The sequence below is a fragment of the Salvia miltiorrhiza genome, chromosome 2 (genome assembly GCF_028751815.1).
Source record: "Salvia miltiorrhiza cultivar Shanhuang (shh) chromosome 2, IMPLAD_Smil_shh, whole genome shotgun sequence".
NCBI lineage: Eukaryota > Viridiplantae > Streptophyta > Magnoliopsida > Lamiales > Lamiaceae > Salvia > Salvia miltiorrhiza.
This window is the reverse complement of record NC_080388.1, coordinates 17,000,402-17,015,977: the sequence shown is the minus strand read 5'-3', so window position 1 is coordinate 17,015,977 and position 15,576 is coordinate 17,000,402. Positions and strand designations below refer to the sequence as shown.

The 15,576-nt window shown below is 41.4% G+C and overlaps 1 protein-coding gene across 1 annotated transcript; it reads left to right on the top strand.

Moving 5' to 3' along the window:
- Nucleotides 1-7,516: 7,516 nt before the first annotated feature.
- On the top strand, nucleotides 7,517-10,515 carry LOC131011404 (zinc finger BED domain-containing protein RICESLEEPER 2-like). The gene is made up of 3 exons (XM_057939219.1): nucleotides 7,517-7,742; nucleotides 8,030-9,749; nucleotides 9,851-10,515. The coding sequence occupies exons 1-3, from the start codon at nucleotides 7,570-7,572 to the stop codon at nucleotides 10,193-10,195; spliced, it is 2,238 nt and encodes a 745-aa protein (XP_057795202.1). The 5' UTR covers nucleotides 7,517-7,569; the 3' UTR covers nucleotides 10,196-10,515.
- The last annotated feature ends 5,061 nt before the right edge of the window (nucleotides 10,516-15,576 follow it).

Sequence of the window (15,576 nt, the reverse complement as noted above, 5' to 3'; positions counted from 1 at the left end):
CATGCATTGAAATAATATTTGCCCTGTTCGTTAACCCAACGTTCCTACTTTTGATTTTTGGGCATCAACCAATAACTTCTAGTTTATAATGCAAATATCCAAAGTTAATCAGACACTTTAAGTTACCATATAACAAAATTTATTCTCCACCAAGAACTGCAAAGACATTCAAAACCATCATGCTCTATTACTGCTAAAGACACGTCAACTCAAAATGGGATGGAGTATGGAACTGTGAACTAGTTTATAATACAAGATGAGATGAACTGAAACAAGAAAAAAAAACAAGCGAAAATTCAAGCCATAAATCCCTAAAATTCGAGTCTAAAATTCCCTAAAATTTGCTACCTAATGCACTCTTCAATTTCATTTAGTTGTTACCTGAAGAATGAGGGCGACTGTTGTCGGAGTCAGAGGCCAGGGGCAGTGGTGGTGCGATTGGAGCGGTGGTGGGCGCTGAGCCGACGACGGAGGTTGCTCTGCCCAAATTCAAAAATTAATTACGCAAAGATAGAAATACATATAGAAAATGGAGAGAGAGAGAGTATACCGTGGTGGTGGAAGCGAAAGAGAGGTGATGGGGATGAGGGGCGACGCCAGGCTGGAGAAGGTGGCGGCTAGCGGCTGCTTGCCGGAGACAAAGGCGGCACAGAGAGGAGGTAGAGAGAGGGAGAAGGGCTTTAGGTCGGAGAATTATCAACCTCATCCGCTCTCGATTGCAAATCGGAGAATTAGGGCTTTCCCCCTTTCCTGCCTCGATTATGTAGAGTTGAGAAGAGAACCGGCCGTAGAACACCATCGGCTCGCCGATCCTCGGACCACCAGCAACGATGGGCGGGCTCTAGGTCGCGTAGCTCGCCGGTCTCCCTGAGATGGCGACGGCTGCGTTGTACCGAACAGAGAAGAACTAGGGCTCGACCAATCGAACAGAGAAGAACTAGGGTGCGGGGCAGCAGCGAGGGTGGGCGGCGACGGGCCGGCGTGGGGCAGCGGCGCCGGCGGCGGAGTCGAGAGGGGAGAGAGAGAGAGAGTCGAGAGACAGGGAGGAGACAGGGAGGGAGGACGAACTAGGGCTGGTAGTTTTGGGGTTAATTTCTACATTTTCTAAATAAAATCTATTCCTTTTTTTTCTTTTTTCTTTTTTCTCTTTTTTCACTTTTAATATTCAATTTTTGGTATTTAGATTTCTAATTTAGATTTTATATAAATGTTACTTAATGATAAAACAAAAAAAATGTTATGATTTTTTTATTTTTTAAAATCTATATCTAGGAATAAATTCAAATTTTAGGATAAACAATTTATTTGTTATTTTTAATATAATATAATATAATATAATTTTTAAAAAATTAATAAAAAAAATTATACATAACAATTTTTATAGACGCTCATACATAACGGTTCAAAAACCGTTGTAAATGACTCTTATACATAACGGTTCTTTAACGTTATGAATAAACTGTTATAAAAGATGGTCATAGATAACGGTGGCACAACGGTTTTGTAATACCGTTATGTATGCAACTAATAGATAACGCAAAAACATAACGCATTTGTTCAAACCGTTATCTATGCATATAGACAACACTACATAGATAACGGATTTTTCCAAAACCGTTATCTATTCCTAAAAGTGCGCTCATACATAACGGTTTTTGAAAAAAACCGTTATCTATGCACTGTTATGTATGTAAACTTTTGTAGTAGTGAGTCAAAATGGTTCTGAGATATTGAGCATTGTTCTGAACCGGGGAGAGTGGAGTTGGATCTTCTTCTTTTGGTTCAGCTATTTCCTCATCGGCTGGAGTTCCCCCTTGACTGATGCCATCTGCATTGGCTCCAGTCTGAACTTCTGACCTTTGACTGATCTTCTAATACTGAAGCTTTTCAGTATCTTCATCTTTTCCAGGTCCCCACACCAAGACTGTAGAAGGTTCGGTGTCCTGCTCTTCAGTTTTGGAAACTTCAGCATTCTCAGTTTCCTGTTTCCTGAATTCATCAGCAGACTCATCAAAGACAACATGTGGTGTTTCTTCAACACAGAGAGTTTGAGAATTAAACACTCGATAGGCTTTGCTAGATCGTTCAGTTCCAGAATATCCAAGAAAGATTCCTGGATCAGCCTTGCTATCATATGTGTTTAATCTCCTCTTATCATTATTGTGAATGAAACACTTAGAATCGAAAGCATGAAAATAAAAGATTGAAGGCTTTCTGTTCTTCCATAGCTCGTATGGAGTTTTTTCATGTCTTTGAGTGAGGAATGAGCGATTTTGTGTGTAGCATGCGTTGTTGACTGCTTCGGCCCAAAACTTCAAGGGGAGTTTTGATTCGGCTAGCATTATCCTTGCTGCTTCCTTCAAAGACTTGTTTCTTCTTTCTGCAACTCTGTTCTATTGAGGAGTCCTTGCTGCAGAAGTTTGATGACTGATTCCATGTTCCTCACAATACTTACGAATGACAATATTGATATATTTAGTCCCACGATCTGATCTGATGCTGATGATGTTGACTTCTTTTTCAACGCTTAGTCTTCTCAACAGCTTTGGCAATTCCATCAGTGTCTCCTTCTTGTTGTATAGAAAGATGACCCAAGTATATCGTGAGAAATCATCCACGACAACTAAGGTGTACTTCCTGCCATTGTAGCTTCTGGGAGAGATTGGGCCAAACATATCCATGTGAAGTAGTTGAAGAATCCTTCCAGAGGAGTGTCCTGACTTTGACTTGAATGATGTCCTTGTCTGCTTTCCTCTTTGACATGCTTCACATTCTTGCTTCTTTTGGAATACAATAGAAGGTAGACCTTCTACCAACTGGTGTTTAACAAGTTTGTTGATCGTCTTGAAATTGAGATGGTTGAGTCTCCTGTGCCACAGCCAGTTGAGGTCTGAGCTGCTCTTGCTGATGAGACACGTTTCTGGAGGGCTGTCTTCCCATGAGACGATGTAGAGACTTCCTTGTCTGAATCCTTTCAGAACCACCTTTCTTTGATTGTTTCTGACAGTGAATTCATCCTTTTTGATCTTCATTGTGAAACCAATGTCACAAAATTGACTCACAGACAACAAATTATGTTTAAGACCAGAAATAAAGCTAACATTACTGATACTGGCATTACCCATGTCAAGCACACCATAGCCTTTTGTTTCTCCGATTGAGTTGTCTCCGAATGCAACTTTGGATCCAGCTTTCTCAACATACTGAGTTAGATATTCTTTGTAGCCCGTCATGTGTTTCGAATAGACGCTATCAAGATACCACGTTCTGATTGACGCTTTGACTTCTTCCCTCTTTTTAGATTTACTGCTTTTGACCTGCAAGGAAGAGTCAATTTAGGTACCCAATCAAGATTTAGGTCCTTCAATGTTAGCTCGAGTTCCCTTTGGAACCCATATCTGCTTCAGAACTGGTCTTGCTGATCTCTTGCGCTTTGCTGGTCGTCTGACTGAAGTAGTCGTCACTTCAGTTGGCACATGAGCATTCTTCTGTTGAGCTTTTCTTCTGAAAGCCTCACCCTTGTAGGAGTTTTGTCTGATGAGAGGTTGAGGTCTTCTTTGCTCTACAAAGTATCTTCCTTGAGATACTTGAGTCATTCTTGACTGATGGAGACTTGACTTATGTGGAGCAGCATAAGTCTTTGGATATCCAGTCGCATGATGTTGTTGTTGACGTTTGCCTCGTCTGGATTTGTTACAGCTTTGTCTCCATGGATATTCTTCTCTTCGGAACTGAACTGGGTTCAGTTTCTAACTGATGTTGTTGTTCTTCCCCCTGGACTGATGAGGAAGAGTCTTCTTGAGTCCTGATGTTCCTTGCCCAAACTTTGACTGAAATCTGCTTTCCAGTCTTCTCAGTAAGATGATCTGGTTGGGGGCCTCCTTGGCTCGTCTGTAGCTTTGTGGAGGTGGAACATTCGATCTTGCCATCAGTTTTCGTTTCCGAAGTTCTTCCATAACATGATCTCTTGACTCCTCTAAAGTGTTGTCTTCAGGAGCATCAATCGACCCGTTGATCATGATACTCTTTCCTTTATCAACTTGAGCAATTCTTCCTCCGATGCTTTCAACAAGGCCTTTTGATGGAAAGTTGCTCATCATGGGAGACTTCATCATGCAGTCCTTGACTGTTTCTTCCAGTTTGTGATTGAGCCTCTTGATTTCATGAGATGCTCTGTCACATTCTGAATTGGAGATTTTGAGCTTTTCTTCCAGTCGACTATTCTCAATGATCAGTTGATCAAGACAAGTTTCATCCAGAAAGTAGATGATTGTCTGATTCTTAGCTCGTTCATCATTAATCTCCTTTTCCATTATCTGATTCTGCTTGAGGAGATCTTCGAACATTTTCCTCAACTGACAGTGATCAGTCATGAGTTGATCGAGCTCGTTAGCTTCATCGGTTGAGCTTTCTCCAGATTCTGAATGATCTCCTGAATACACCAGAGAATTATCAGTATAAGGAGTTTTTGAGTGAGAGTTTACCTCTGAGCCATTCATTCCATTTTCGTAGCTGTTGTCAGCCACGCTTTCAGTTTCGTTGGCCATCAGGGCTTGGCTCTCATCATCTGAGCTGGTAGAGTCGAAGTCGGATGATTCTGATGTATCTTTGGAAGATTCAGCATTGTCAGCAACCATCGCCTTCTTCTTCGCATACTTGCGATCTTTCTTGGCTTTCAACTCTTTGCGCTCAGACTGCGTCAGTTCAGGGCATTCATTTCGAAAGTGCCCTTTCTTTTTGCATCCAAAGCATTCCATATCTTTCATGTCATAGGCGGCTGACTTTCTTTCTTCGCTTCGATCAGTGGAATGTCTAGGGTTGCTTTCTCTTTCTTTTCTTTTGTAGTGCTGCTTGTGGAACCTTCTGTACTTGCGGAATTTGGACTCCATCTTGTTGAATCTTTCAGTCAACAGAGCATATTGACTGAAGAAGTCCTCTGGCTTGAGTTCCGCTGGTTCCTTTGTTTGCTTCTTGCTTTCTCTTGCTGAAGCTTTCAATGCTGCTCCTCTTAAGGTTAAGGGCCATCTTCATCTGATCCTCCAGTTTTCTTGATTCCAAGATTTCTCTGGATATCGAACTCATTTGCCATGAGATCAGAGAAGAGCTTGTTTGTTGGGAGCTGACTGAATCCAGGCTTGTTCTGATGAGCGACTGAGTAGATCTGCCAATCTCCTCGTGGCAGTGCTCGAAGAATCTTCAAGTTGATTTCTCGTTGGGTGTACTTGTCCTTCGAGATGGATTGAACTTCATTTAGGATTTGATTGAATCTGAGTTCCATCTCGTCGACAGATTCATTCTTGAGCATGAGGAAGGAGTCGAACTTCTGGCACGCTATGGATAGCTTGTTCTCCTTGATTTCCTCGGAGCCTACGCACATTCTTTCAAGAATGTCCCACATCTCCTTTGCACTTCGGCACTTGATGATCTTGGTGACATGCTTGTCTGGTACTGTGCTGGAGATGATACTTTTGGCGAGATTGTCAAGCTCATCTTGCTTCATTTCTTCTGTGGTGAAGTTTGCCTTCTCCTTGATCTGGACGTCATCGAATGGATCCCGAGCAGGATCAACGGGAATCCTTTTGACAATTTCGGTGATGATGATTGGTCCTTTGGTGATGACTTCCCACATTCGGCAATGTTGAGCAGTGAGGAAGCTTTCAAGCCGAAACTTCCATATGTCGTATTTTTCAATACTAAACATGGGTAGAGAAGATAATCTGCTGTGGTTAGTCTCCATAAAAACAGGTAACAGCAGATAGAGCAAATCACAAGCACTTTTTGAAAGAGAAAAGTTTTTCGAGACCTTTGAGAAAAAGGATCTAGTTCAATTAGAACCTAATCAGAAACAGAGTGTTCTTGCGAACAACCTGCTTTGATACCAATTGTTAGGTCCGGAGGGTCTCGAATAGGTGTATGGGAGGGGGGGAATACACCTATGGGCTATTTTTCTTTTCTCTAAAACAGAGGGATCTCAAGATAGAGATCAAAACGAAACTTTACAACCAAACTAAGACACCTGTTAACAGAGAAGAGTTTTGACCAACAGGGTTGACGACTGATACTGAAATACTCTTCAGTAAAGAGTTATCAGTTAAGTTACTGGAACTTAACTGATGCACGTTAAGGCTTCAGTCGAGTTTGCTAAAACAGAGATGATATAAATCTTCCTGACTATCAGAGGATAGATCAGTCAGACTGATATCATACGCAACGGAAATAACTTTGTTTCGTAATAGCCTCGGTTGAGCACGTTGTTAGTCTTAAGTTTCTCTTTGCAGTTAATCAAAATTCAGTTTATCAAAAGTAAAAACACAAGTAAGAATGTAAAACTGAAAGCTGTAAATAACACAGAGATTTTTACGTGGTTCGGAAAACACTTCCTACATCCACGGTCGGTTGATCAGACCAACAATCCACTCCGCAAGTGCTTAACTGGTGCACTGCAAACTGAACCGTGTGCTTTCCGGGTGCACACAACCGTACCACTGAAGATTCCACTCTTCAGTACCAACACTTCACTCGCATTAGATTTCTCACTCCTAGCACGACCTTGCACTAGGATCTCACGGAGTCAGAATACCTTCCTGAACTCCTTTTCACTCAAACACTCGATTCTATCTCGAAGGGAGGTTTGAAATCCTGCCAACTAAACTTCAAAGAACAAGTTCTTTGGAGCTAGTTTGACCTAGGCTTCTGGGTAAACAGATATTTGCCTAAGGTCTAAGAGAATGTGTGTAATCAACAGTGACTGATTTTGGCTTTGGAATTCTCTTCTTCGATTCAAGCTTTGGGAGGTTGGGCTTTGAGCTGAGTAGCAATTTTGGCAGAGCTTCAGCTTGTGTTGTTGAATCGGTGAAGATTGAAGTGATCCTCGAGCACTACTTATAGGAGAGATCTTGAATAGATCCGTTGGCGGAGAACGTCTTCAAGATTTCTTCCGTTGGAGAGCTTTTTGAATTTGGGCTGAGGCTTCAATCTTCGAGGTTCCTTGTTTGGTGGGAACGGCTGTGTTGAAGAGCAGGAGATGAGACGTCTCTGATAAAGTAGCCACCAAATAGGAATGACCTCTGCAGAGAGAGGAAGATCCTGAGATCTCTGCATTTAATGCGGCTATACTTTTGGAGTGCGTGGCTTCCTTTTGAACGTTAGAAGTTCAGTCCGAGGAAGAATATTTAACTGATACTTGTCTTTAGTATCAGTCCGCTGAATCCACGTGGCATGCATTAAGTAATCAGTTCCGAACTGATTCTTCAACTGATACTTCAGTCTTGAGTAGGGCTGTCAAAATGGGCCGAAAATGGCCCGGCCCGATGGGCCCGCCCGTAGTTTTGGCCGGGCTGGGCTAAGATTTTCAAGGCCCAAAAAAAACCGGGCCTCCTTGGCCCGCCCATTGCGGCCCGCCGGGTCACGCGGCCAGCGGGCCAAAAAGCCCGCCGGGCTTTTGGGCCTAAACCGGCCCGGCATTAAAAGGCTTAAAAATTCAATATATTAATTATTAATTAGTAATACTAATCAACTAATCATTATTAAATTATTTCTAATTTAGCTATCTACTAATTAAGCTTAAAGATGAACAAAAAATGTAAAACCCTACTACCTCCCATTCCAAAATCAAACACCCAGCCGCCGCCGCCCTTCTTCTCCTCCGGCCAGAGCGTCGGAACTCCGACCACCGGCGCTACGGCCCCGCCGTTCCGCCAGCGCGCCACCGCTCCAGCTGTGGTCAGCCAACTCACACCCAGGTTTGCTCTCTATCTCTATTTCATTTTCTCTTCGATTTTAGATTCGAATTTGACTTCTTAAATTCAGCAAATTGAGTTTTTGAAAGTATTGAATTCTTGTTGAGTATATTTGAGTTTCAGATTTTGAACTATTGCATCATCGAATTTAGTCAGTGTATTTTGTTCCATTTCAGATTTGAACTATTTTGAACTATTTTGTATCATCGAATTTGAGTCATTATTCAACCATTGAATTCAGCAATTATTCGAAAATCTTACTTTAATTTGAGTTTCTTTTGTTATTGTAGGAGCGTAGGAATGGATACTGAAAGCAATGATGTTGATATGGAGAAGGAGATAGAGGATGATGAGGTGCAAATATTGGAGACACCTACTTCAACACCTACTTCTAAGAGTACTCCAGGTACTTCTGTGGATTGTGGCAGTACAATAGGCACTACGAGGTTGGGTGTTAATGAAAATGGTGATATGGAAGTTTCTAAGAAACCAAAATCTGATGTGTGGTTACATTTTGATAAGCCTTGCATGATAGATAATGTTCCAAAGTGTAAATGCAAGCATTGTCATGGTTGGTACAGCTGCAAAGCTTCCAATGGCACCACTCATTTGAAGCGTCACATTAAATCTTGTTTCAAAACTCCTAAGTTTCAAGATGTGGGTAGTATGTTTGATAATCGAGCTGCTTTTTTGACAAAATGGAAATTTGATGCTAAGGTGTATAGGGATAAGTTGGCTAGAGCTATCATTAAGCATGATCTCCCATTTACCTATGCCGAGTATGATGGAGTTAATGAATTGAATGCTTGCTTGAATCCTGAATTCAAAGCTGTAAGTAGAAACACAGCAAGAAATGATTGTATGAAAGTGTTTGAGATGGAAAAGGATAAATTGAAGAAGTTGTTAGCTGCTCATTCTGGAAGAATATGTTTGACATCTGATGTATGGACTGCCGTGACCACTGTAGGCTATATGAGTGTAACTGCACTTTTTGTTGATGAAAATTGGATGTTAAATAGCAAATTGCTTTCTTTTGTTGAGTTAGATACTGCTCATTCTGGTCTTGAATTGTCTGGAAAGTTGCTTGAAGTGCTTAAGGATTGGGGTATTGAATCCAAGATATTTTCATTGACTTTGGATAATGCTACTTCCAATGATAGCATGGTTAGGTTCTTGAAAGATAGACTTAATTTGCAAAACAGTTTACTGTGTGGGGGTGAATTTTTTCATGTGAGGTGTGCTGCACATATCTTGAATTTGATTGTTCAAGAAGGTCTAAAGACTGTGGAAGATGCATTGAAAAGAATAAGAAATAGTGTGAAATATGTGAAAGCTACAGATGGGAGGTTGAGAGAGTTTCAAAAGTGCATTGAGGAGGTTCACTTAACTGATATAGGTGGGGGGTTCTTGAAGTTAGATGTGTCAACTAGATGGAATTCTACCTATCTAATGCTTGATAGTGCTATAAAGTACCGTAAAGCATTTACTAGTTTGAGCTACAATGACACTAACTATAAGTACTGCCCAACCAATGAAGAGTGGGAAAGAGGTCAAAGAATATGTGAGTTTTTGGAGCCTTTTTACACAATCACTAGAGAGATATCAGGGTCGTCATATCCTACCTCCAATTTATATTTCATGCAAGTTGCACAAATAGAAATGAAGTTGAATGAGTTTGCTGGTTCGACTGATGAGGTAATTAAAGATATGGCGTTAAGGATGAAGAAGAAATTCGATAAGTATTGGGAAGACTATTGTGCCACTCTTGTCTTTGGAAGTATTTTGGACCCCAACTCAAAGTTGAAGTTCTTGACATTTTGTTACAAGATACTTTACCCACAAGATTATGAGGGGAAGGTGAAGAAGATAAGAGATTTGTTGTATAAACTTTTTGGGGAATATGACAAGATTGAAATTGCATCAAGGTGTCCCACTATCACTCCAAGAGAGACTCTTCCTCAATCTCAGCCACATGCCAGCACAAGTAGAAGTAGTCTCTCATTTTTGGATGTAAGTATGCTTTATTTTAATTAATTTAAATCTGTAAATTCTGATTTTTGACTGCTTTCAATCTGATTTTACAGTTTTTTTATATTTTATTTGTGTTGTAGTTGTATAATCAAGAGTTGAATGAAGAGGAGTCAACCAATGGCGAAAATGAACTTGATTTGTACTTGGAAGAGCGTTTCAAACCCTTTGCGAAGTTAAGTGTTTTAGAATATTGGAAAGTGAATGCTAATCGATTCCCTCGACTTGCAAGGATGGCTAGAGATATTTTGAGCATTCCAATCACAACGGTTGCTTCGGAATCAACATTTAGCATTGGTGGCCGTATCTTGCAAAAGTATAGAAATTGTATGCTTCCCGACACCGTTCAAGCTCTCATTTGTACTCGCAATTGGTTACATGGCTTCAAGGAAGTGAAAACATCGGGTAATAATTATGTATTCTTTTAATTTTCAAATTACAATGCATACTACTCCCTAATGATATTAACTTCTTCTTTTTTTCTTTTAAGATATGCAAGAGGATGTGGAGGAAATACAAGTTTCAAAGGAAGATTCAAGCACTTGATTTGTGGAACTAAGTTGATTTGTGATCTTTTATTTTGTTGCTTTGAAAGACTTGTGGATTCAAGCATCTTTATATTGCTTTATTAGCTTTGTTGGTTTGAGAATTAACTTATGGATTCAAGCATCTTTATATTACTTTAGTAGCTTTGTTGGTTTGACTTTTGAGAATGAACTTGTGGATTAAGGAACTTTATATTGCCGTATATATTGTTGTAGTGTAGACTGGTAGAATTGAGATATTTTGAGCAGGAACTTGTGTTAAAAGGTGTATACTTGCTTGCCTACAATTTTTTTTTCTTTAAACTTGAATGACAATTTAGTTATGAGTTTTAGGCCCGTTTTGGCCCGGCCCGCCCGGCAGCCCGTGTAGGGCTGGGCTGGGCTTCGATTTTGGCGGCCCGCTGAAATTTTGGGCCGGGCCCAAAAAAATGCCTAGGCCCGCTGGGTTGGGCCGGGCCAGCCCGGCCCGCTAGGTTTGACAGCTCTAGTCTTGAGTCTTCAGTCCTTCGTTCTTCAGTCTTCAGTCTTCAGAACCGCAAACTAAACTAGAAACGAACTCTAACACTTGAGTTCAAATTGTTCTAGTCTATTACATATTAAGCCTAAGGATTTTAGTATCATCATAACAAAACAAGATATTCCATGGGGTTCCCAACAGTTGATATGAGTAGCACCTATTAAATTATTTAAGCTCTCCTCGAATATGCAGTCTCATACTTGCATATTCTTGGAATCCCTCTCTTTCAGGTGTGTGGAGTGTTTCAGTTCATTTATGTACCCCTTCTCTTCGAAGCACATATAGGAGCCGCTCTTTGTCCACACCTTGTGCACCAGCGATCACTCCTTACTTCTGCCCCGGGCGTCACAACTTCGTTGTTAACAAAGCTGTCGTTCCAACTTACGTGCAAATAAATTTATAATACTCTTTGCTCAAGACATGCGTAGTGCCAGCGATTAGCTAGGGTCGATCCCATAGGGAGTTGGTGCAGTTGCATCTCGATGTCACAAAATAGAAAATAAAAAATGGTGGGTTGGACTATCGTCTTGGTTTTAACTCAACTTGACTTGAATAAACAAAAGAAAGTTGAAAATATTAAACAAGAAATATCAGTAATAAAAGGCAATCTGACCAAGAATCATTCATTCCTAAACTTATGAAAATAGTGATTATATCAACGTGAATCTTGTGCGTTGATGAAGCGAATTCAAGTGCTGAGATTTTTTCTCTCTTCTTTCAAAATATATATTTTCCCATTGAACCTTCTATATATATATATATATATATATATATATATAAGAGATATGGTAGGACCCATAATGGAGTTGCTTTTGTAGGTTTATTGCTACAAAGGTAAGTTTATAATAGTTGGTAGGTTTAAACTTTTGATGTGGCACATAAGGAGTTGCTTTTTTAAACAAACCAATGCCACCACCCTTATTCCACTCACAATACACCCAGTCATTTAAGAATTTAAAATGCGTGCACCATTAATTTACAGATTTCTCTCATTTGTTGAGAGCCTTTGTTTTCTCCCCTGTTGAGACTTCCGCCTTGAAACTTTCTTTCTGCCTCTTCATGGAAAACCATATGGCTGGCCTTAATCTTGGAAATGAAGACGATGAACTTGTCCTTGATGATGAGATTGCTGGTGAATCTAATGTTTCTGTGGAGCTATGTCTCGTTGGTCGTTTTCTTACCGAACAACCCGTCAATTTTAACTTAATGCGTAACCGGCTCACTAGTGTCTGGCGACCGGGGAAGGGTGTTTTCATGAAGGATATCGGGAAAGGTAGATATATTTTTCAATTCTTCCATGAGCTTGACCTTCAGAGGGTTTTCGAGGGAGGGCCTTGGGCGTTTAGAAATTTCTCTCTCATTCTGCACAAGCTCAAACGTGGGGAGTTTCCACTGAACGTTCCTCTGGACTATCTTCCTTAAATCTACGATCTACCTGCCGGTTTTCTCACTGAAGGTGTTGGCCGATTGCTTGGCAATTTTGTTGGAAAATTCATGGAGTATGACAGCACTAACTCCTCCGGAGTTTGGCAGCAATATATGCGAGTTAGAGTGGGCATTAAGGTCTCTGATCCCCTCAAGAGATTCAAGAAACGGAAGCACAAGGATGGATCCTCGTTTGTAGTTAATTTTAAGTACGAACGCCTTAATGTCTTTTGCTTTCTATGCGGTAGACTAGGGCATTTTGAGAGCTTCTGTGAACTCATGTTCAACCAGGAAGCGAAAGATAGTCTGAGAGAGTGGGGTGTACAGTTGAAGGCCGCTGATCGGAGAGTTTCGAACCTTGCCGGAGACAAATGGTTGAGGTCGGAGGAGGCGAGCATAAACCCTAACAAGGAGGAGGTGGCGGCTAGGGTTTCGCACAAGTTGGTACAAGCTGATCCAAAAAGGCAAGCGCGAGATCATAGGGATATCATTATTCCCACAGCTAATATCCTTGATTCAAGGTTTTCGGTTACCCCAAACAATCAACGTGCGATAATGAAGGATATCAGCCACGATTTCATCAACAGGGATTCCATGCAAATAGATGCCACCTCATCATCCCTTGTGGACGAAAGGAAACGTCGACGTGGGGGTATTATTGCTGACATGGATACTAACACATCATCAGGCACTTTTCCTACAGATTTTGTTGAGGATGGTTCTGACGATCAAAATCTTCTATCGGCGGGCTCCGGCTTCGGGGTCGGCCGGGCCCAATGAATATCCTAAGTTGGAACTGCAGGGGGTGGGCCAACCCCTTGCAGTTCTTGCGATACGTGAACTCAATCGCGTTCATAAGCCCGACTTTATCTTCTTGTGCAAGACTCTTTCTCATCGTCAACGCATGGAGGAGATTCGTTCTAATATTCATTTTGATGGTTGTTTCTCTGTTGATTGTTTTGGCAGAAGCAGTGGACTTTGCATGTTATGCAAAAACTCGTCCTTGTGTAATCTCATTGGTTATTCACGCCACCATATTGATTTACACATTTTAGATGCCATGGGAGAATGGCATCTCACCGGTTTTTATGGTTTTCCCGATCGAAGTCATCGTCGGGATTCGTGGAATCTCCTTCGACAACTTGCGGCTCTAAGTCCTCTTCCTTGGGCCATTATTGGGGATTTTAACGATCTTCTGGATACTGGGGAGAAAAGGGGTCGTGTTGATCACCCTCCTTGGTTATTTGCGGGTTTCAGGTCAGCAGTTATGGATTGTGGAATTTCCGATCTTTTGCTCAGCGGTTATCAGTACACTTGGTCCATGGGTTTAGGTACTGCAAATTTTGTTGAAGAAAGATTGGACCGCTGCATGGTTAATTCTGATTGTAGAAATGTTTTTTCGGATGCTACTCTTACCCCTCTGACAGCTCCTATGTCCGATCATGCTCCTCTTCTTTTGAATTGTAAGCCACCTGCCTCCTCTACTCTTTCCCGCAGATTTCGCTTTGAGAATAAATGGTGTCTTGATCCTTGTTTTCCGCAAGTGGTCCGTGATTGCTGGACAAATCTTGAAGGGATCAATATATATTACCGCTAAACTCAATGTTGTCTCTGAGTCAATCACTATATGGGCTTCACACCTTCGTTCGCAGAGTAATGTCTACAAATCTTGGTTGCGCAAGACTATTTCTGCTCTTCAAGGTCGAAATAACTCACTTTCGGTGAACAATTTGAAGGAAGCTCAGAAATCTCTAGCTTCTATCTTGCTTAAGGAAGAAGCGCATTGGAAACAATGAGCCAAACAACATTGGCTTAAGGAGGGTGATAGTAATACTAAATTCTTCCATGCAATGGCTTCTGCAAGGCGGAGAACTAACACCATTGACAGACTTAGGCGTAATGATGGGAGTTGGACGCTTAATGATGAGGATATCAGGGCTGAGGCTAGGAATTATTTTGAAGACATCTTTCAAGAACCACATGATCATGTATTCATGTCGATTATCACCAGACCTTGAGTAGGCTTCACCCTTGTATTGACAGCGCGATGAATGAAGAGCTTATTGGTCCTTTCCATCCTGATGAATTTCAGCTCGGCATTAATCAAATGCACCCGGACAAGTCACCGGGCCCGGACGGATTTCAAAAATTTTGGAATGATATTGGGGGTGATGTAGTACAAAGCTGTATCTCATGGCTGGACAGTGGAACTTTCCCGACTCGCCTGAACCATACTCTCATCTCTCTCATACCAAAAGTGGCAGCCCCGACTACTATGAAGGACTTGAGACCTATTGCCATGTGTAATGTGATCTATAAAATTCTTTCACAGGTTTTATGCAACAGGTTAAAGCGGATTCTCCCAAATCTCATCGATCGTGCTCAGTCAGCGTTTGTGGAAGATAGGCTTATTCAAGATAACATCCTCATTGCCTTCGAGGCTATTCATTCTATGAGAAAAAAAAACTCGAGGTAAATATGGTACTCTTGCTTTGAAAATTGACATTAGTAAGGCCTATGATTGTGTTGATTGGCGTTATCTGGATGCCGTTTTACGACGGCTTGGTTTTTGTGATAAATGGCGTGAGTGGATAAATCTCTGTGTTTGAACGGTTTTGTATGATGTGTTAGTTAATGGTGTGGTGGTGGGACATATTGTTTCGGGCAGAGGGCTTCGGCAGTGATCCGGTATGAGGCTGATAGGGGCAGCCTCCATGGAGTGCAAATGGGTAGAGGAGGACCTATTATTTCCCATTTGATGTTTGTCGATGACTGCATGTTCTTTTATCGAGCTTCTGCGAGCGAGAGCGGAGTTCTTAAAAGTGTTTTGGAAGCTTATGAAGGGGCCTCGGGCCAGGCTATCATATATCAAAAGTCCGGGATTTTATTTAGTTCCAATGTTTTAGAGGGTGATCATGAGCTGGTGTCCTCTATTCTGGGCGTGGCTTCACCGCTCAACACTGGACACTATCTAGGCCTTCCTTCACTTATCGGGCATAAAAAGAAGGAGATCTTCCAATATTTGAGGGACCGTTTGTGGAATCGCATTCAAGGTTGGCATGGAAAAAAGCTTTCTAAAGCAAGCAAGGAGATCCTCCTTAAAGGGGTGGCGCAAGCCATCCCCTCTTATTGTATGTCTATGTTTGCGCTCCCCATGAGCTTGAACGATGAAATGGAACGCTTTATGAACTCTTTTTGGTGGGGAAATAAAGGTGGCACGGGTAAAGGTATAAACTGGATGAAGTGGGAAAGACTGTGTGTTGATAAAAATGGTGGTGGTATGGGTTTTCGGAGCCTTCAGCTTTTTAATATCGCTATGCTT